The sequence below is a fragment of the Lampetra planeri genome, chromosome 77 (genome assembly GCF_965212315.1).
Source record: "Lampetra planeri chromosome 77, kcLamPlan1.2.h2, whole genome shotgun sequence".
NCBI lineage: Eukaryota > Metazoa > Chordata > Hyperoartia > Petromyzontiformes > Petromyzontidae > Lampetra > Lampetra planeri.
In genome coordinates, this window is record NC_136182.1 from 1,093,017 (window position 1) to 1,115,992 (window position 22,976).

The 22,976-nt window shown below is 39.9% G+C and overlaps 1 protein-coding gene across 1 annotated transcript in view; it reads right to left on the reverse strand.

The window, feature by feature from the left end:
* Window positions 1–1,295: 1,295 nt before the first annotated feature.
* Window positions 1,296–22,976, reverse strand: part of LOC144738072 (atrial natriuretic peptide receptor 1-like) — a 78,729-nt gene continuing 57,048 nt past the window's right edge. Inside the window, exons 17-18 of the mRNA XM_078620982.1 lie at window positions 2,870–2,961; window positions 1,296–1,857 (exon numbers count right to left, since the gene is read on the reverse strand). Coding sequence (XP_078477108.1) covers window positions 1,774–1,857; window positions 2,870–2,961 — 176 coding nt within the window. The 3' untranslated portion in view covers window positions 1,296–1,773. The remainder of the gene's footprint in view (window positions 1,858–2,869; window positions 2,962–22,976) is intronic.

Genomic DNA, 22,976 nt, shown 5'->3' on the forward strand with positions numbered 1-22,976 from the left:
CACTCACTCACCCACCCACCCACTCACCCGTTCACCCACCCACTCACCCACTCACTCACTCACCAACTCAACCACTCACTCACCCACCCACTCACCCACTCACTCACCCACCCACTCGCTCACCCACTCACTCACCCACCCACCAACTCACTCACCCACCCACTCACTCATCCACTCACTCACCCACCCACCCACTCACTCACTCACCCACCCACTCACTCACCCACTCACCCACCCACCCACTCACTCACTCACTCACCCACCCACCCACCCACCCACCCACCCACCCACTCACCCACCCACTCACTCACCCACCCACTCACTCACTCACCCACCCACCCACCCACCAACTCACTCACCCACCCACCAACTCACTCACCCACCCACCAACTCACTCACCCACCCACTCACCCACTCACTCACCAGCTCACCCACTCATCCACCCACCCACCCACTCATTCACCCACCCAACCACTCACCCACCCACTCACGAACTCACTCACCCACTCACTCACCCACCCACCAACTCACTCACCCACCCACCCACTCACTCACCCACCCACCCACCAACTCACCCACCCACTCACCCGCTCACCCACTCACCAACTCACCCACTCACCCACCCACTCACTCACCCACTCACTCACCCACCCACCCACTCACCCGCTCACCCACCCACTCACCCACCCACTCACCCACCCACCAACTCACCCACTCACTCACCCACTCACCCACTCACTGACCCACTCACTCACCCACCAACTCACCCACTCACTCACTCACCAACTCACTCACCAACTCACTCACCAACTCACTCACTCACCCACTCACTCACTCACCCACCAACTCACTCACCCACCCACCAACTCACCCACCCACCAACTCACTCACCCACCCACTCACTCACCCACTCACCCACTCACTCACCAACTCACCCACTCACTCACCAACCCACCCACTCGCTCACCCACTCACTCACCCACCCACCCACTCACTCACCCACCCACCCACCCACCCACCTACCCACCCACCCACTCACTCACCCACCCACCCACTCACCCACCCACCCACTCACCCACCAACTCACCCACTCACCCACCCACCCATCACCCACTAACTCACTCACCCACCCACTCACTCACTCACCCACCCACCCACCCACTCACTCACCCACCCACAAACTCACCCACTCACTCACCCATCCACTCACTCTCTCACCCACTCACCCACTCACCCACCCACTCACAGTAAAGACAAATATCCCCGTGTAGCTTCCATTTGTGGCGATGTTTACTGGCAGTCAACAGCACCATGGTGATGGTGGTGATGATGGTGGTGGTGATGATGATGGTGGTGATGGTGGTGATGGTGATAGTGGTGGTGATGATGGTGGTGATGGTGGTGATGATGGTGGTAGTGGTGGTGATGATGGTGGTGGTGATGATGGTGGTGATGGTGGTAGTGATGATGGTGGTGGTGGTGGTGATGATAGCGGTAGTGGTGGTGATGATGGTGGTGGTGATGATGGTGGTGATGATGGTGGTAGTGATGGTGGTAGTGATGGTGGTGATGATGATGGTGGTGGTGATGGTGGTGGTGGTGATGATGGCGGATGTGGTGGTGGTGATGGCGGATGTGGTGGTGATGGTGGTAATGATGGTGATGTTGATGATGTTGGTGGTGATAGTGATGGTGTTGATGTTGATGTTGGTAGTTCCATCGCGTTCCGCTCCACCCATCCCGGCGTGGTCCGTCCACCCCTCTCCACCCTCCTCACTGCATCGACTCTTCCACCCGCCCCTCCGATGCTCCGTCTCTCTCCCCCAGCAACCAGAAGGTCGCCATAGACCCTCCACCCTGTAATACAACAACGCCACGAACTACAGCCAGTAGGTAACCATGGAGACAGGGCCCGTGTAGGTGACTACAGTCGGTAGGTAACCATGGAGACAGCGCCCTGTGTAGGTGACTACAGGCAGTAGGTAACCATGGAGACAGCGACTGCATAGGTGACTACAGGCAGTAGGTAACCATGGAGACAGCGCCTGAGTGAGTGAGTGACTGACTGAATGACTGAGTGAGTGACTGAGTGAGTGGGTGACTGAGTGAGTGTCTGAGTGAGTGAGTGTCTGAGTGAGTGAGTGTCTGAGTGAGTGACTGAGTGAGTGACTGAGTGAGTGAGTGAGTGACTGAGCAAGTGACTGAGTGAGTGGGTGACTAAGTGAATGACTGAGTGAGTGACTGAATGAGTGTCTGAGTGACTGAGTGAGTGTCTGAGTGAGTGAGTGTCTGAGTGAGTGACTGAGTGAGTGAGTGACTGACTGAGTGACTGAGTGACTGAGTGAGTGACTGAGTGAGTGACTGACTGAGTGACTGAGTGAGTGACTGACTGAGTGTCTGAGTGAGTGAGTGACTAAGTGAGTGAGTGACTGAGTGAGTGACAGAGTGGGTGAGTGAGTGAGTGAGTGACTGAGTGACTGAGAAGAGTGAGTGTCTGAGTGAGTGAGTGACTGAGTGAGTGTCTGACTGAGTGACTGAGTGAGTGTCTGACTGATTGACTGAGTGAGTTAGTGTCTGAGTGAGTGACTGAGTGAGTGAGTGTCTGAGTGAGTGAGTGACTGAGTGAGTGAGTGAGTGACTGAGTCAGTAGGTAGTCATGGAGACAGCGCCCTGTGTAGGTAACTACGCTTGCTAGCCATTGAGTGAGTGAGTGACTGAGTGAGTGACTGAGTGAGTGACCGAGTGACTGAGTGAGTGACTGAGTGAGTGTCTGAGTGAGTGACTGAGTAAGTGACTGAGTCAGTAGGTAGTCATGGAGACAGCGCCCTGTGTAGGTGACTTGCTAGCCACTGGTCACTGTCACGGTCACCTCCATGTCCAGCTCCCCGCGTGGTTCCAGATCAAAGTCGCCGCTCTCTTCAAGAACCGCCTTGGTGGAGGCTGACACGTGGATCTTGAGAGCTGTGGAGAGAAAACAACAACAACAACATCACTGGAAGGATCATGAGAGCTGTGGAGAGAAAACAACAACAACAACATCACTGGAAGGACGTTCTTACTAACGAGTTTATATGATTAATAACCAGTTTATATTGTTAGTAACGAGTTTATATTGTTAGTAACGAGTTTATATTGTTAGTGACGAGTTTATATTGTTAGTAACGAGTTTATATTGTTAATAACGAGTTTATATTGTTAGTAACGAGTTTATATTGTTAATAACAAGTTTATATTGTTAATGACGAGTTTATATTGTTAATAACGAGTTTATATTGTTAGTAACGAGTTTATATTGTTAGTAACGAGTTTATATTGTTAGTGACGAGTTCATATTGTTAATAACGAGTTTATATTGTTAATAACGAGTTTATATTGTTAGTAACGAGTTTATATTGTTAATAACGAGTTTATATTGTTAGTAAAGAGTTTATATTGTTATTAACGAGTTTATATTGTTAGTAACGAGTTTATATTGTTAGTAACGAGTTTATTTTGTTATTAACGAGTTTATATTGTTAGTAACGAGTTTATATTTTTAATAGCGAGTTTATATTGTTAGTAACGAGTTTATATTGTTAGTAACGAGTTTATATTGTTAGTGACGAGTTTATATTGTTAGTAAGGAGTTTATATTGTTAGTAACGAGTTTATATTGTTAGTGACGAGTTTATATTGTTAATAACGAGTTTATATTGTTAGTAACGAGTTTATATTGTTAGTAACGAGTTTATATTGTTAGTAACGAGTTTATATTGTTAGTGACGAGTTTATATTGTTAATAACGAGTTTATATTGTTAGTAACGAGTTTGTATTGTTAATAACCAGTTTATATTGTTAGTAACGAGTTTATATTGTTAGTAACGAGTTTATATTGTTAGTAACGAGTTTATATTGTTAATAACGAGTTTATATTGTTAATAACGAGTTTATATTGTTAATAACCAGTTTATATTGTTAGTGACGAGTTTATATTGTTATTAACGAGTTTATATTGTTAGTGACGAGTTTATATTGTTATTAACGAGTTTATATTGTTAGTAACGAGTATATATTGTTAGTAACGAGTTTATATTGTTAGTAACGAGTTTATATTGTTAATAACGAGTTTATATTGTTAATAACCAGTTTATATTGTTAGTGACAAGTTTATATTGTTATTAACGAGTTTATATTGTTAGTGACGAGTTTATATTGTTATTAACGAGTTTATATTGTTAGTAACGAGTTTATATTGTTAGTAACGAGTTTATATTGTTAGTAACGAGTTTATATTGTGAATAACGAGTTTATATTGTTAATAACCAGTTTATATTGTTAGTGACGAGTTTATATTGTTAGTAACGAGTTTATATTGTTAATAACCAGTTTATATTGTTAATAACCAGTTTATATTGTTAGTGACGAGTTTATATTGTTATTAACGAGTTTATATTGTTAATAACCAGTTTGTATTGTTAGTGAAGTATTGGAAAATGACGGCAGGAAACTCCTTGACGGGAACACACTTATTTTATTAAATCTTGACTTGTAACAATACAACGCGTGGCCTCTCTTCTTCACAATGCGCTTCTCTTGACTCTGGATTCTGTGCTGCCGGCTCTCTGTGCCTCGTGTAGACTCCGCGCCTCGGCTACACTCCTCTCTCGCCTCGTGTAGACTCTGCGCCTCTGCTACACTCTCCACTCGCCTCGTGTAGACTTTGCATCTCTCTCTCTGGCTACACCGTATGTATACTCGGCTCGTGTAGACCTTCCTCTCTCTCTGGCTACACCGTATGCATACTCGGCTCGTGTAGACCGTTCTCTCTCGCTGGCTACACACTATACATTACTCAGCTCGTGTAGACCGTTCTCTCTCGCTGGCTACACACTATACGTTACTCAGCTCGTGTAGACCGTTCTCTCTCGCTGGCTACACACTATACATTACTCAGCTCGTGTAGACCGTTCTCTCTCGCTGGCTACACACTATACATTACTCAGCTCGTGTAGACCGTTCCCTCTCGCTGGCTACACACTATACATTACTCAGCTCGTGTAGACCGTTCTCTCTCGCTGGCTACACACTTATACCTTACTCTCCTCTACTCTCCATTACTCTCCATTACTCTCCTCTCCGGGCTCTATCTCTGCACCTTCGTCTTCCTTTCTTAGATGGTTCCACTTCTGCCCCTGCTCCTCTGTGCATCACCTTATATACCCCTTCTTCCCGGGAGACGGAGCGGATGCGGACCTCAACGTCGGCACCGCTCCTCAGTTACCCAATCCCCACGCGCTATCCCTACGATCCGGTTCCGCTCAGCGCGTGTTTCCACTCCCCGACCAATCACACCGCGCTGCTACCCGATCACTCCCTCTGGGCGCGTCACCGGCACACAGCCAATCAGCAGCACTACCCCCACCCGCGCACTGACGCCTGCTCCTCCCCGTCAGCGCGCGTCACCACACACACACCCGTACATACGCGCTGGCACACGACATATACACCCAGCGCGTATCACCACTACATCACCCCCTCCCACATAGCTCGCAGCCGGCCCGGCTGCTAACAACAACCAACCGCGACGATAAAACGACAACCAACAAAAAAAAAATCCCGTAACCCCCCGAGTGTGCCCCGTAACATAACACAACAACAACAACAACAAGAATAACTATGTACAGATTGACAATGAACCCGAAAAGTCAACAATAACACGATACGAGCAAATTCGAAACGAACGCGCCCCACGTCCCTGCGACTACACGCAGTGACGAGGCGCTCCAACTGCCCCGACTCCTCACGAGGCAGGTCATGCAAAGTAGCACGACCTGGCGCGAGTCCGTCTGGCTGGTCCATCGTATGGGGCGGGACACTGACGACCGTCCGGCGGTTCCGGCTGCTCCAGACGGCGCGGAACGGGCCTGAAAGGGCCGGCCCCGCCGCGGAGATCCGGCCGCCGGTGATCGGCAGCTGTCAGTTCCGAGACACCTGGGAGCAGATCAGGCGAAAATACGTGTGGATCAGGCAGAGACATTTCCCCCTCTGGGTCGCCGGTCACGTCACACGCCCGGCCATCACGACACAAGGGGAGGCCATATGGAGGCGAGAACGGTTTCAGTCGGGAGGGGTGAACGTACCACCGGCGCTTTCCCCACTTTATCTGAACGCACTGGGGCCGTGCAACGCGCACGACCTCCACGGGTCCCCTCCACGGTCTCAACAATTTAGGCGACGTAGCCAAGGGTGCCTGAGGGCAATGCAGCCAGGCCCTGTCACCTGGTTTCCATTCGTGCATGGACACCTTCCGTGCCCGCAACCGTTCATTAGCAATTTGGCGAGCCCGCGAATTAAGCCGCGCGGCCTCCCTCGCCTCTGTCAGCTTGTGAATATTAAACTTAATATGTTCTGCCAAATTAGAATTAGTTCGTGGAGCGGACAGGCCAAGTTGCGTTTCTATTGGCGGGTCAGCTTCCCGACCGTACATCAAATAGAATGGGGAAAACCCCGTAGCTGCATGGGGGGCCATTCTATACGCGGCAAGGACTCCCGGGACCTGCAGGTCCCAATCTACATGTGCCTCGCACACCTGCTGGCACAGCATGGAAGTCAAGGTTTTGTGGAGTCTCTCCACCATCCCGTCAGTCTGCGGGTGGTACGGGGAGGTACGCACCTTCTTGGTACCCAACAGATCGCACACCTCTTGCAACAATTTACTCGAAAATTTTTTACCTTGGTCGGTCAGCAGGCGTTCGGGAGCCCCCTTGTCCAGGACATAGCCCTGGACGAAGGCATCCGTCACAGCCGCTGCCGACTGGTTAGCGAGAGGCCACGCCATAGGCCATCGGGTAAAGTATTCGACCCCCACTAACAAATATTTATTCCCTCTCGGCGTGACTGGGAAGGGCCCCAAAATATCGAGTGCAACGAGCTCGTTGGTACGCGAGACCTGAATAGATTGCAGCGGTGGATTAGCTGCCACGGCCGGTGGTTTACGCCTGGCGCACTCAACGCACCCCTTCAGAATATGCACCACATCACTTCCCATTCCCGGCCAGTAATAGTCACGCTGAAGCAGGGCAAGCGTCTTGTTAACTCCCAAGTGCAAGAGGCGTTCGTGTGCCGCCAAGACAACCCTCCCCCTCACAGCGGAAGGCACCACGAGTGCGTTCCGCCGGGACAAACTGTCCCATTTCAATAACACGCCCCGCTCAAGTACATAGGAGCCGGTACGCTCCTGGTCCCCCTCGGGACCCCCAACCTTGCGGCGCAATGCTAGCAGCGAGCTGTCCGCCATCTGGAGGCGGCCCCATTCGCTGAGCGACAGCGAGAGCAGCGAGTCCCGACCCTGAGAGGCAGTGGAATCATCCCCGATCGGTGCGCCCGCTGTCGCAGCCAGTGCCCCCATCTCCCCCGCAAGCGTCGGTTTACAGCGCGCCGATCCCGACAAACACGCGCATTCATCACAAGGCAACAACCGCGACAAGCAATCGGCATTCGTGTGTCGCAACCCCTTACGGTACGTAGTCGTAAACTGATAGTCCTGGAGGACTTCCAACCAACGCGACAACTGGCCCGAGGGCTGGGCGACCCTCAATGAATACTGTAGCGCCGCGTGGTCCGTTCGGACTGTAAAGTGACGACCATAAAGATATGGCCTAAACTGCTGCACAAAAAAAACAATGGCAAGCAGCTCGCGACGGGTGACACAGTAGCGCTGCTCCGCCGGAGACAACACCCTACTACCGTAGGCGACAACTCTTTCGACACCCCCAACGACTTGGGATAGCACGCCCCCAATGCCCGTGTTGCTAGCATCCGTGTCCAGCAAAAAGGGACTGGCAAAATCGGGATAACACAAGGGTGGGGCACCCACCAAGGCGTCCCGGAGGGAGCGAAACGCGGCCTCCTCCTCCGGTCCCCATTTGAACTTCACTCCCTTCGCCGTTAGAGCGTGCAAGGGTTTTGCAATAGTGGCGAAGTGCTCAACGAACCGCCGATAATAAGAAGCAAACCCGATGAAACTACGCACGTCGGAAACGGACGTAGGTGTCGGCCACGAACCGACACAATCCGTCTTCGCGGGATCGGTGGAGATCCCCGAAGAATCGACAATGTGACCCAAGTATCTAACGGACCTACGAAGGAGGTGACATTTGGCCGGTTTAAATTTCAACTTAGCCGATCGCATTCGCAAGAACACCCCTCTCAATCGCCGGAGGTGTTCCTCAAACGTTTTACTGAAAACAATGACATCGTCCATATAAATCAAGCATGTATCCCACTGTAAGCCCGACAAAACCAACTCCATAAGTTGCTGAAACGTCGCTGGAGAGGAGTGAAGTCCCATGGGTAACCGGTTAAACTGGAACAGCCCCCCTGGAGTCCGAAATGCTGTCTTAGGTTTCGACTCTTCGTCGAGCGGCAACTGCCAAAACCCCGATAACAAATCAAGAGTCGAAAAATATCGCGCACCAGACAATGCATCGAGGGACTCATCCATCCTGGGGAGCGGATACGCGTCAGCCACAGAGATCTTATTCAGGCGACGGAAATCAACGCAGAATCGCAGGGACCCGTCCTGCTTCTTAACCAGCACAATAGGCGCTCCCCACGGGCTAGAGGAGGGCGAAATAATATCGGCTTCTAGCATATCGTTAACAGCCGACTGAACATGTTCCTTCTCCACGGGACTCAGTCGGAAGGGATTTAGCCTGACCGGCGCCGCATCGCCCGTTTCAATGTGATGGTGCAACAAATCCGTGCACCCAATGTCATACTTATGTTTACTGAATACATCAGAGAATTCAATGAGCAACTCGCGCAGCGCACCCAACTGCGCCGCCGACAAATCGTCCGAGGCGGCACATAACGAATGGACCCACTCAAGGTCTTCCCTTGGCTCAACGTTCCGCGCGGGGCTCGAGCCCACCTGCGCAACCAACCCATCATCCCCAGGGACCTGCGCCGCGTGAGCCAGCACGGTGCCCTGCGGAATGACAGCTGGTCGCGACCCCGCGTTCAAAACCATCACAAACGGATCCCTGTCAGCCCGCACCAAAGTGTGAGCCACCGATAAATCAAGACCCCCGACAGCCTTGTTAGAAGGACCCAAAAGCATACTCTGTCCCGAAGCCTCCCTCACCCATGGTTTCCGCAACCGGAGGGGAATCAACATCTGTGAACCCGGGGGCACTTGCACTGTCTGCGTCGCCACCGCTTGTATCGTAGCGCACGCCGTCCGAATGTCAGTAGGGCCCGTCAAAAATGAAATCCGGCGACCCGATGGCAGTTCAATGCATCGTTGATCGATAAGAATTTTAATGGGCATTTTAGCCAAAAAGTCAGTGCCCAAAAGACACGGAACTGCCAAAGAAGACGAAACGAAAACGGGTCCCGACAATTTGATATCTCCAATGCAAATGGACGCCCTAACCTGACCGATAATGCCCAACGATCCCCCATTAGCGGCGTAAAATGGCACATCCACTGGAAGCAGCGGACGACATTGGACCGGAAGAATATTATAAATGAGGTCCGATATAATAGTTGCTGATGCCCCCGTGTCCACTAACACCCTAATCTCAACCCCATCAATAGATCCCGTAACAACGGACGAACCCGCCGAAGCAGCCACAATTCTATGCCCCAATTCCGCCCATTCAATGTCTCCCTGGTCCCGGCCGAACCCCCCTCGCCGAACCGAATCCCCGAACCTTAACCGGCCCTCCTCCGCCGCAACGCGGCGTCCCATGTGTGCCGAATAAACAGGCCGAGCGTGTGAGGTGCCGCGACTTGCCGGGGATTGTAGAGATGACTTGGGCTCTCGGTCGTCGTCCAGCCGAGCTCCCATGGCGCGCTGCCGCGGAGCGCGGCACCCGGACGCCACGTGGCCCCGGAGGCCGCAGTTATAGCACGTGACGAGGGTCGGAGTAGATCTTGGTTGCTCCGACTTTCGGCCCGATCGCAGAGGCGACCGGGCCCCCGGCCTCCAGTCCCCTGGTCGTCCCGTGGCGAACGCCTCCTCTCGTGGGCTGACGACTTGGGGTTCGGCGACCACCAAACCCGGGGCTGCGACGACAGCAGCGTTGCAACCAACGCCTTGCTTCCGTTGTAGGGCCTCGTGCGCTTGAATACTCGTGGCGACTCTCAAAGAAGAAATATCAATCTCGTCAGCTGTGTTGATAGGGACCCCCAGGTCCTGCGCCAACTTGAGCAGCTGCTCCAAAACCATCGCGTCTTGGCCCTCCTCGTCCATCCGAGGGAACGCAGCATCAGCAAGAGCCAGCAACGCCGTGCGATAGGCCAGCGCGGTCTCCGTGGCCGCTTTCCGTCTTGCGTAGAACTGATGGCGGCACGTAGAGGGAGGCCCGTAGACCCTGGCCAACAAACCCAGCGCATCCTTCAGCGTGGAGCGGTCCGACTTCCGTGCAGCCCTGAAGGCCGCGAGCGCATCGTCGTCCAGCATGGCGGGCAATGCCCGCAGCGCCGTAGCATCGGACCACGCTGACATCTCTTGATGCGCCAAAAACCTTCGCTGAAATTGGCCCCAGTCTCCGCCTTCCGCCTTGAAGGCTGACAACGTGGGCAGGCGCTGCTGAAAAATGAAGTCATCCGCCTCGTGGTTCCTCTCCGCCTGTCCGTCGGTGTCTAAGATGGCGGCTCCAGCAGCAGACGTAAGATGGCGGACCCCCTCGCGCGCTGATGACGTCGATGCGCGCGCTTGGGAACCCACCACCACGTGGCGCTCGCCGTTCCCGCCAAAAGTAGGCCCAGGCGCAATGGCGGGAATCCCCCATTCGTTTTGGCGGGAATCTGCGGGGCGACCTTGTAAAATGTCCCCCACCGTCCCCGCTCCTCCCGACGAGCTGATCTCCGCCAAGATGGACGCGGCGGCGAGCAGCAGCTCCGCCAGTCGGGAGTGCGCCTCACGAAGCCCGGCGTCTGTCCCCGGTCGCTCGGCCGGCGCCGTCGACGGACCCTGCAGCGTGGGCAAGTCCTCTTCCTCACCCCCCGCCACCAGCGGCCCCGAGTCGTCCAGGTCTTCCTCGCGGTCAATCCCGTGGGTCCTACGGGTCTTCCTCGTCTCCATACTTGGAAGCCCGTTTCACTTCTGACGCCAGATGAAGTATTGGAAAATGACGGCAGGAAACTCCTTGACGGGAACACACTTCTTTTATTAAATCTTGACTTGTAACAATACAACGCGTGGCCTCTCTTCTTCACAATGCGCTTCTCTTGACTCTGGATTCTGTGCTGCCGGCTCTCTGTGCCTCGTGTAGACTCCGCGCCTCGGCTACACTCCTCTCTCGCCTCGTGTAGACTCTGCGCCTCTGCTACACTCTCCACTCGCCTCGTGTAGACTTTGCATCTCTCTCTCTGGCTACACCGTATGCATACTCGGCTCGTGTAGACCTTCCTCTCTCTCTGGCTACACCGTATGCATACTCGGCTCGTGTAGACCGTTCTCTCTCGCTGGCTACACACTATACATTACTCAGCTCGTGTAGACCGTTCTCTCTCGCTGGCTACACACTATACGTTACTCAGCTCGTGTAGACCGTTCTCTCTCGCTGGCTACACACTATACATTACTCAGCTCGTGTAGACCGTTCTCTCTCGCTGGCTACACACTATACATTACTCAGCTCGTGTAGACCGTTCCCTCTCGCTGGCTACACACTATACATTACTCAGCTCGTGTAGACCGTTCTCTCTCGCTGGCTACACACTTATACCTTACTCTCCTCTACTCTCCATTACTCTCCATTACTCTCCTCTCCGGGCTCTATCTCTGCACCTTCGTCTTCCTTTCTTAGATGGTTCCACTTCTGCCCCTGCTCCTCTGTGCATCACCTTCTTCCCGGGAGACGGAGCGGATGCGGACCTCAACGTCGGCACCGCTCCTCAGTTACCCAATCCCCACGCGCTATCCCTACGATCCGGTTCCGCTCAGCGCGTGTTTCCACTCCCCGACCAATCACACCGCGCTGCTACCCGATCACTCCCTCTGGGCGCGTCACCGGCACACAGCCAATCAGCAGCACTACCCCCACCCGCGCACTGACGCCTGCTCCTCCCCGTCAGCGCGCGTCACCACACACACACCCGTACATACGCGCTGGCACACGACATATACACCCAGCGCGTATCACCACTACATCAGTAACGAGTTTATATTGTTAATAACGAGTTTATATTGTTAATAACCAGTTTATATTGTTAGTAACGAGTTTATATTGTTAGTAACGAGTTTATATTGTTAGTGACGAGTTTATATTGTTAATGACGAGTTTATATTGTTAGTGACGAGTTTATATTGTTAGTAACGAGTTTATATTGTTAGTAACGAGTTTATATTGTTAATGACGAGTTTATATTGTTAGTAACGAGTTTATATTGTTAATAACCAGTTTATATTGTTAGTAACGAGTTTATATTGTTAGTAACGAGTTTATATTGTTAGTAACGAGTTTATATTGTTAATAACGAGTTTGTATTGTTAGTAACGAGTTTATATTGTTAATAACGAGTTTATATTGTTAATAACCAGTTTATATTGTTAGTAACGAGTTTATATTGTTAGTAACGAGTTTATATTGTTAGTGACGAGTTTATATTGTTAGTGACGAGTTTATATTGTTAGTAACGAGTTTATATTGTTAGTAACGAGTTTATATTGTTAATGATGAGTTTATATTGTTAGTAACGAGTTTATATTGTTAGTAACGAGTTTATATTGTTAATGACGAGTTTATATTGTTAGTGACGAGTTTATATTGTTAGTGACGAGTTTATATTGTTAGTAACGAGTTTATATTGTTAATGACGAGTTTATATTGTTAGTAACGAGTTTATATTGTTAATAACCAGTTTATATTGTTAGTAACGAGTTTATATTGTTAGTAACGAGTTTATATTGTTAGTAACGAGTTTATATTGTTAGTAACGAGTTTATATTGTTAGTAACGAGTTTATATTGTTAGTAACGAGTTTATATTCTTAATAACGAGTTTATATTGTTAGTAACGAGTTTACATTGTTAATAACGAGTTTATATTGTTAGTGACGAGTTTATATTGTTAGTAACGAGTTTATATTGTTAATAACGAGTTTATATTGTTAATGACGAGTTTATATTGTTAGTAACGAGTTTATATTGTTAGTAACGAGTTTATATTGTTAGTAACGAGTTTATATTGTTAGTAACGAGTTTATATTGTCAGTAACGAGTTTATATTGTTAATAACGAGTTTATATTGTTAATAACGAGTTTATATTGTTAATAACCCGCTTATATTGTTAGTGACGAGTTTATATTGTTAGTGACGAGTTTATATTGTTAGTAACCAGTTTATATTGTTAGTAACGAGTTTATATTGTTAGTAACGAGTTTATATTGTTAGTAACGAGTTTATATTGTTAGTAACGAGTTTATATTGTCAGTAACGAGTTTATATTGTTAATAACGAGTTTATATTGTTAATAACGAGTTTATATTGTTAATAACCCGCTTATATTGTTAGTGACGAGTTTATATTGTTAGTGACGAGTTTATATTGTTAGTGACGAGTTTATATTGTTAGTAACCAGTTTATATTGTTAGTAACGAGTTTATATTGTTAGTAACGAGTTTATATTGTTAGTAACGAGTTTATATTGTTAGTAACGAGTTTATATTGTTAATAACGAGTTTATATTGTTAGTAACGAGTTTATATTGTTAGTAACGAGTTTATATTGTTATTAACGAGTTTATATTGTTAGTAACGAGTTTATATTGTTAGTAACGAGTTTATATTGTTAGTAACGAGTTTATATTGTTAGTAACGAGTTTATATTGTTAATAACGAGTTTATATTGTTAGTGACGAGTTTATATTGTTAGTAACGAGTTTATATTGTTAGTAAAGAGTTTATATTGTTAATAACGAGTTTATATTGTTAGTGACGAGTTTATATTGTTAGTAACGAGTTTATATTGTTAATAACGAGTTTATATTGTTAATAACGAATTCATATTGTTAGTAACGAGTTCATATTGTTATTAACGAGTTTATATTGTTAATAACGAGTTTATATTGTTAATAACGAGTTTATATTGTTAGTAACGAGTTGATATTGTTAATAACGAGTTTATATTGTTAGTAAAGAGTTTATATTGTTAATAACGAGTTTATATTGTTAGTAACGAGTTTATATTGTTAGTAACGAGTTTATATTGTTAATAACGAGTTTATATTGTTAGTAACGAGTTTATATTGTTAGTAACGAGTTTATATTGTTAGTAACGAGTTTATATTGTTAATAACGAGTTTATATTGTTAGTGACGAGTTTGTATTGTTAGTAACGAGTTTATATTGTTACTAAAGAGTTTATATTGTTAATAACGAGTTTATATTGTTAGTGACGAGTTTATATTGTTAGTAACGAGTTTATATTGTTAATAACGAGTTTATATTGTTAATAACCAGTTTATATTGTTAGTGACGAGTTTATATTGTTATTAACGAGTTTATATTGTTAGTAACGAGTTTATATTGTTAGTAACGAGTTTATATTGTTAGTGACGAGTTTATATTGTTAGTAACGAGTTTATATTGTTAGTAAAGAGTTTATATTGTTAATAACGAGTTTATATTGTTAGTGACGAGTTTATATTGTTAGTAACGAGTTTATATTGTTAATAACGAGTTTATATTGTTAATAACGAATTCATATTGTTAGTAACGAGTTCATATTGTTATTAACGAGTTTATATTGTTAATAACGAGTTTATATTGTTAATAACGAGTTTATATTGTTAGTAACGAGTTGATATTGTTAATAACGAGTTTATATTGTTAGTAAAGAGTTTATATTGTTAATAACGAGTTTATATTGTTAGTAACGAGTTTATATTGTTAGTAACGAGTTTATATTGTTAATAACGAGTTTATATTGTTAGTAACGAGTTTATATTGTTAGTAACGAGTTTATATTGTTAGTAACGAGTTTATATTGTTAATAACGAGTTTATATTGTTAGTGACGAGTTTGTATTGTTAGTAACGAGTTTATATTGTTACTAAAGAGTTTATATTGTTAATAACGAGTTTATATTGTTAGTGACGAGTTTATATTGTTAGTAACGAGTTTATATTGTTAATAACGAGTTTATATTGTTAATAACCAGTTTATATTGTTAGTGACGAGTTTATATTGTTATTAACGAGTTTATATTGTTAGTAACGAGTTTATATTGTTAGTAACGAGTTTATATTGTTAGTAACGAGTTTATATTGTTAGTAACGAGTTTATATTGTTAGTGACGAGTTTATATTGTTAATAACGAGTTTATATTGTTAGTGACGAGTTTATATTGTTAGTAACGAGTTTATATTGTTAGTAACGAGTTTATATTGTTAGTAACGAGTTTATATTGTTAGTAACGAGTTTATATTGTTAGTAACGAGTTTATATTGTTAATAACGAGTTCATATTGTTAGTGACGAGTTTATATTGTTAGTAACGAGTTTATATTGTTAGTAAAGAGTTTATATTGTTAATAACAAGTTTATATTGTTAGTGACGAGTTTATTTTGTTAGTAACGAGTTTATATTGTTAATAACGAGTTTATATTGTTAATAACGAGTTTATATTGTTAGTGACGAGTTTATATTGTTATTAACGAGTTTATATTGTTAGTAACGAGTTTATATTGTTAGTAACGAGTTTATATTGTTAGTAACGAGTTTATATTGTTAGTAACGAGTTTATATTGTTAGTGACGAGTTTATATTGTTAGTAACGAGTTTATATTGTTATTAACGAGTTTATATTGTTAGTAACGAGTTTATATTGTTAGTAAAGAGTTTATATTGTTAGTAACGAGTTTATATTGTTAGTGACGAGTTTATATTGTTAGTAACGAGTTTATATTGTTAGTAACGAGTTTATATTGTTAGTAACGAGTTTATATTGTTAGTAACGAGTTTATATTGTTAGTAACGAGTTTATATTGTTAGTGACGAGTTTATATTGTTAATAACGAGTTTATATTGTTGGTGACGAGTTTATATTGTTAGTAACGAGTTTATATTGTTAGTAACGAGTTTATATTGTTAGTAACGAGTTTATATTGTTAGTAACGAGTTTATATTGTTAGTGACGAGTTTATATTGTTAGTAACGAGTTTATATTGTTAATAACGAGTTTATAATGTTAGTGACGAGTTTATATTGTTAGTAACGAGTTTATATTGTTAATAACGAGTTTATATTGTTAATAACCAGTTTATATTGTTAGTGACGAGTTTATATTGTTATTAACGAGTTTATATTGTTAGTGACGAGTTTGTATTGTTAGTAACGAGTTTATATTGTTAATAACGAGTTTATATTGTTAATAACCAGTTTATATTGTTAGTAACGAGTTTATATTGTTAGTAACGAGTTTATATTGTTAGTAACGAGTTTATATTGTTAGTGACGAGTTTATATTGTTAATAACGAGTTTATATTGTTGGTGACGAGTTTATATTGTTAGTAACGAGTTTATATTGTTAGTAACGAGTTTATATTGTTAGCAACGAGTTTATATTGTTAGTGACGAGTTTATATTGTTAGTAACGAGTTTATATTGTTATTAACGAGTTTATATTGTTAGTAACGAGTTTATATTGTTAGTAAAGAGTTTATATTGTTAGTAACGAGTTTATATTGTTAGTGACGAGTTTATATTGTTAGTAACGAGTTTATATTGTTAGTAACGAGTTTATATTGTTAGTAACGAGTTTATATTGTTAGTAACGAGTTTATATTGTTAGTAACGAGTTTATATTGTTAGTGACGAGTTTATATTGTTAATAACGAGTTTATATTGTTGGTGACGAGTTTATATTGTTAGTAACGAGTTTATATTGTTAGTAACGAGTTTATATTGTTAGTAACGAGTTTATATTGTTAGTAACGAGTTTATATTGTTAGTGACGAGTTTATATTGTTAGTAACGAGTTTATATTGTTAATAACGAGTTTATATTGTTAGTGACGAGTTTATATTGTTAGTAACGAGTTTATATTGTTAATAACGAGTTTATATTGTTAATAACCAGTTTATATTGTTAGTGACGAGTTTATATTGTTATTAACGAGTTTATATTGTTAGTGACGAGTTTGTATTGTTAGTAACGAGTTTATATTGTTAATAACGAGTTTATATTGTTAATAACCAGTTTATATTGTTAGTAACGAGTTTATATTGTTAGTAACGAGTTTATATTGTTAGTAACGAGTTTATATTGTTAGTGACGAGTTTATATTGTTAATAACGAGTTTATATTGTTGGTGACGAGTTTATATTGTTAGTAACGAGTTTATATTGTTAGTAACGAGTTTATATTGTTAGTAACGAGTTTATATTGTTAGTAACGAGTTTATATTGTTAGTGACGAGTTTATATTGTTAGTAACGAGTTTATATTGTTAATAACGAGTTTATATTGTTAGTGACGAGTTTATATTGTTAGTAACGAGTTTATATTGTTAATAACGAGTTTATATTGTTAATAACCAGTTTATATTGTTAGTGACGAGTTTCTATTGTTATTAACGAGTTTATATTGTTAGTGACGAGTTTGTATTGTTAGTAACGAGTTTATATTGTTAATAACGAGTTTATATTGTTAATAACGAGTTTATATTGTTAGTGACGAGTTTATATTGTTATTAACGAGTTTATATTGTTAGTAACGAGTTTATATTGTTAGTAACGAGTTTATATTGTTAGTAACGAGTTTATATTGTTAGTAACGAGTTTATATTGTTAGTGACGAGTTTATATTGTTAGTAACGAGTTTATATTGTTATTAACGAGTTTATATTGTTAGTAACGAGTTTATATTGTTAGTAAAGAGTTTATATTGTTAGTAACGAGTTTATATTGTTAGTGACGAGTTTATATTGTTAGTAACGAGTTTATATTGTTAGTAACGAGTTTATATTGTTAGTAACGAGTTTATATTGTTAGTAACGAGTTTATATTGTTAGTAACGAGTTTATATTGTTAGTGACGAGTTTATATTGTTAATAACGAGTTTATATTGTTGGTGACGAGTTTATATTGTTAGTAACGAGTTTATATTGTTAGTAACGAGTTTATATTGTTAGTAACGAGTTTATATTGTTAGTAACGAGTTTATATTGTTAGTGACGAGTTTATATTGTTAGTAACGAGTTTATATTGTTAATAACGAGTTTATATTGTTAGTGACGAGTTTATATTGTTAGTAACGAGTTTATATTGTTAATAACGAGTTTATATTGTTAATAACCAGTTTATATTGTTAGTGACGAGTTTATATTGTTATTAACGAGTTTATATTGTTAGTGACGAGTTTGTATTGTTAGTAACGAGTTTATATTGTTAATAACGAGTTTATATTGTTAATAACCAGTTTATATTGTTAGTAACGAGTTTATATTGTTAGTAACGAGTTTATATTGTTAGTAACGAGTTTATATTGTTAGTGACGAGTTTATATTGTTAATAACGAGTTTATATTGTTGGTGACGAGTTTATATTGTTAGTAACGAGTTTATATTGTTAGTAACGAGTTTATATTGTTAGCAACGAGTTTATATTGTTAGTGACGAGTTTATATTGTTAGTAACGAGTTTATATTGTTATTAACGAGTTTATATTGTTAGTAACGAGTTTATATTGTTAGTAAAGAGTTTATATTGTTAGTAACGAGTTTATATTGTTAGTGACGAGTTTATATTGTTAGTAACGAGTTTATATTGTTAGTAACGAGTTTATATTGTTAGTAACGAGTTTATATTGTTAGTAACGAGTTTATATTGTTAGTAACGAGTTTATATTGTTAGTGACGAGTTTATATTGTTAATAACGAGTTTATATTGTTGGTGACGAGTTTATATTGTTAGTAACGAGTTTATATTGTTAGTAACGAGTTTATATTGTTAGTAACGAGTTTATATTGTTAGTAACGAGTTTATATTGTTAGTGACGAGTTTATATTGTTAGTAACGAGTTTATATTGTTAATAACGAGTTTATATTGTTAGTGACGAGTTTATATTGTTAGTAACGAGTTTATATTGTTAATAACGAGTTTATATTGTTAATAACCAGTTTATATTGTTAGTGACGAGTTTATATTGTTATTAACGAGTTTATATTGTTAGTGACGAGTTTGTATTGTTAGTAACGAGTTTATATTGTTAATAACGAGTTTAAATTGTTAATAACCAGTTTATATTGTTAGTAACGAGTTTATATTGTTAGTAACGAGTTTATATTGTTAGTAACGAGTTTATATTGTTAGTGACGAGTTTATATTGTTAATAACGAGTTTATATTGTTGGTGACGAGTTTATATTGTTAGTAACGAGTTTATATTGTTAGTAACGAGTTTATATTGTTAGTAACGAGTTTATATTGTTAGTAACGAGTTTATATTGTTAGTGACGAGTTTATATTGTTAGTAACGAGTTTATATTGTTAATAACGAGTTTATATTGTTAGTGACGAGTTTATATTGTTAGTAACGAGTTTATATTGTTAATAACGAGTTTATATTGTTAATAACCAGTTTATATTGTTAGTGACGAGTTTATATTGTTATTAACGAGTTTATATTGTTAGTGACGAGTTTGTATTGTTAGTAACGAGTTTATATTGTTAATACCGAGTTTATATTGTTAATAACCAGTTTATATTGTTAGTAACGAGTTTATATTGTTAGTAACGAGTTTATATTGTTAGTAACGAGTTTATATTGTTAATAACGAGTTTATATTGTTAGTAACGAGTTTATATTGTTAATGACGAGTTTATATTGTTAGTGACGAGTTTATATTGTTAGTGACGAGTTTATATTGTTAGTGACGAGTTTATATTGTTAATGACGAGTTTATATTGTTAATGACGAGTTTGTATTGTTAATAACGAGTTTATATGGTTAGTAACGAGTTTATATTGTTAATAACGAGTTTATATTGTCATTAACGAGTTTATATTGTTAGTGACGAGTTTATATTGTTAGTAACGAGTTTATATTGTTAGTGACGAGTTTATATTGTTAGTAACGAGTTTATATTGTTAGTAACGAGTTTATATTGTTATTAACGAGTTTATATTATTAGAAACGAGTTTATATTGTTAATAACGAGTTTGTATTGTTAATGACGAGTTTATGTTGTTAGTAACGAGTTTATATTGTTAGTGACGAGTTTATATTGTTAATAACGAGTTTATATTGTTGGTGACGAGTTTATATTGTTAGTAACGAGTTTATATTGTTAGTAACGAGTTTATATTGTTAGTAACGAGTTTATATTGTTAGTAACGAGTTTATATTGTTAGTGACGAGTTTATATTGTTAGTAACGAGTTTATATTGTTAATAACGAGTTTATATTGTTAGTGACGAGTTTATATTGTTAGTAACGAGTTTATATTGTTCATAACGAGTTTATATTGTTAATAACCAGTTTATATTGTTAGTGACAAGTTTATATTGTTATTAACGAGTTTATATTGTTAGTGACGAGTTTGTATTGTTAGTAACGAGTTTATATTGTTAATACCGAGTTTATATTGTTAATAACCAGTTTATATTGTTAGTAACGAGTTTATATTGTTAGTAACGAGTTTATATTGTTAGTAACGAGTTTATATTGTTAATAACGAGTTTATATTGTTAGTAACGAGTTTATATTGTTAATGACGAGTTTATATTGTTAGTGACGAGTTTATATTGTTAGTGACGAGTTTATATTGTTAGTGACGAGTTTATATTGTTAATGACGAGTTTATATTGTTAATGACGAGTTTGTATTGTTAATAACGAGTTTATATGGTTAGTAACGAGTTTATATTGTTAATAACGAGTTTATATTGTCATTAACGAGTTTATATTGTTAGTGACGAGTTTATATTGTTAGTAACGAGTTTATATTGTTAGTGACGAGTTTATATTGTTAGTAACGAGTTTATATTGTTAGTAACGAGTTTATATTGTTATTAACGAGTTTATATTATTAGAAACGAGTTTATATTGTTAATAACGAGTTTGTATTGTTAATGACGAGTTTATGTTGTTAGTAACGAGTTTATATTGTTGATAACGAGTTTATATTGTTAATGACAAGTTTATATTGTTAGTAACGAGTTTATATTGTTAATAACGAGTTTATATTGTTAGTAACGAGTTTACATTGTTAATAACGAGTTTATATTGGTATTAACGAGTTTATATTGTTAGTAACGAGTTTATATTGTTAATAACGAGTTTATATTGTTAATGACGAGTTTATATTGTTAGTAACGAATTTATATTGTTAGTAACGAGTTTATATTGTTAATAACGAGTTTATATTGTTAATAACCAGTTTATATTGTTAGTAACGAGTTTATATTGTTAGTAACGAGTTTATATTGTTAGTAACGAGTTTATATTGTTAGTAACGAGTTTATATTGTTAATACCGAGTTTATATTGTTAGTAACGAGTTTATATTGTTAATGACGAGTTTATATTGTTAGTGACGAGTTTATATTGTTAGTGACGAGTTTATATTGTTAGTGACGAGTTTATATTGTTAATGACGAGTTTATATTGTTAATGACGAGTTTGTATTGTTAATAACCAGTTTATATGGTTAGTAACGAGTTTATATTGTTAATAACGAGTTTATATTGTCAGTAACGAGTTTATATTGTTAGTGACGAGTTTATATTGTTAGTAACGAGTTTATATTGTTAGTGACGAGTTTATATTGTTAGTAACGAGTTTATATTGTTAGTAACGAGTTTATATTGTTATTAACGAGTTTATATTATTAGAAACGAGTTTATATTGCTAATAACGAGTTTGTATTGTTAATGACGAGTTAATGTTGTTAGTAACGAGTTTATATTGTTGATAACGAGTTTATATTGTTAATGACGAGTTTATATTGTTAGTAACGAGTTTATATTGTTAATAACGAGTTTATATTGTTAGTAACGAGTTTATATTGTTAATAACCAGTTTATATTGTTAGTGACGAGTTTATATTGTTATTAACGAGTTTATATTGTTAGTGACGAGTTTGTATTGTTAGTAACGAGTTTATATTGTTAATACCGAGTTTATATTGTTAATAACCAGTTTATATTGTTAGTAACGAGTTTATATTGTTAGTGACGAGTTTATATTGTTAATAACGAGTTTATATTGTTGGTGACGAGTTTATATTGTTAGTAACGAGTTTATATTGTTAGTAACGAGTTTATATTGTTAGTAACGAGTTTATATTGTTAGTAACGAGTTTATATTGTTAGTGACGAGTTTATATTGTTAGTAACGAGTTTATATTGTTAATAACGAGTTTATATTGTTAGTGACGAGTTTATATTGTTAGTAACGAGTTTATATTGTTAATAACGAGTTTATATTGTTAATAACCAGTTTATATTGTTAGTGACGAGTTTATATTGTTAATAACGAGTTTATATTGTTAGTGACGAGTTTGTATTGTTAGTAACGAGTTTATATTGTTAATACCGAGTTTATATTGTTAATAACCAGTTTATATTGTTAGTAACGAGTTTATATTGTTAGTAACGAGTTTATATTGTTAGTAACGAGTTTATATTGTTAATAACGAGTTTATATTGTTAGTAACGAGTTTATATTGTTAATGACGAGTTTATATTGTTAGTGACGAGTTTATATTGTTAGTGACGAGTTTATATTGTTAGTGACGAGTTTATATTGTTAATGACGAGTTTATATTGTTAATGACGAGTTTGTATTGTTAATAACGAGTTTATATGGTTAGTAACGAGTTTATATTGTTAATAACGAGTTTATATTGTCAGTAACGAGTTTATATTGTTAGTGACGAGTTTATATTGTTAGTAACGAGTTTATATTGTTAGTGACGAGTTTATATTGTTAGTAACGAGTTTATATTGTTAGTAACGAGTTTATATTGTTATTAACGAGTTT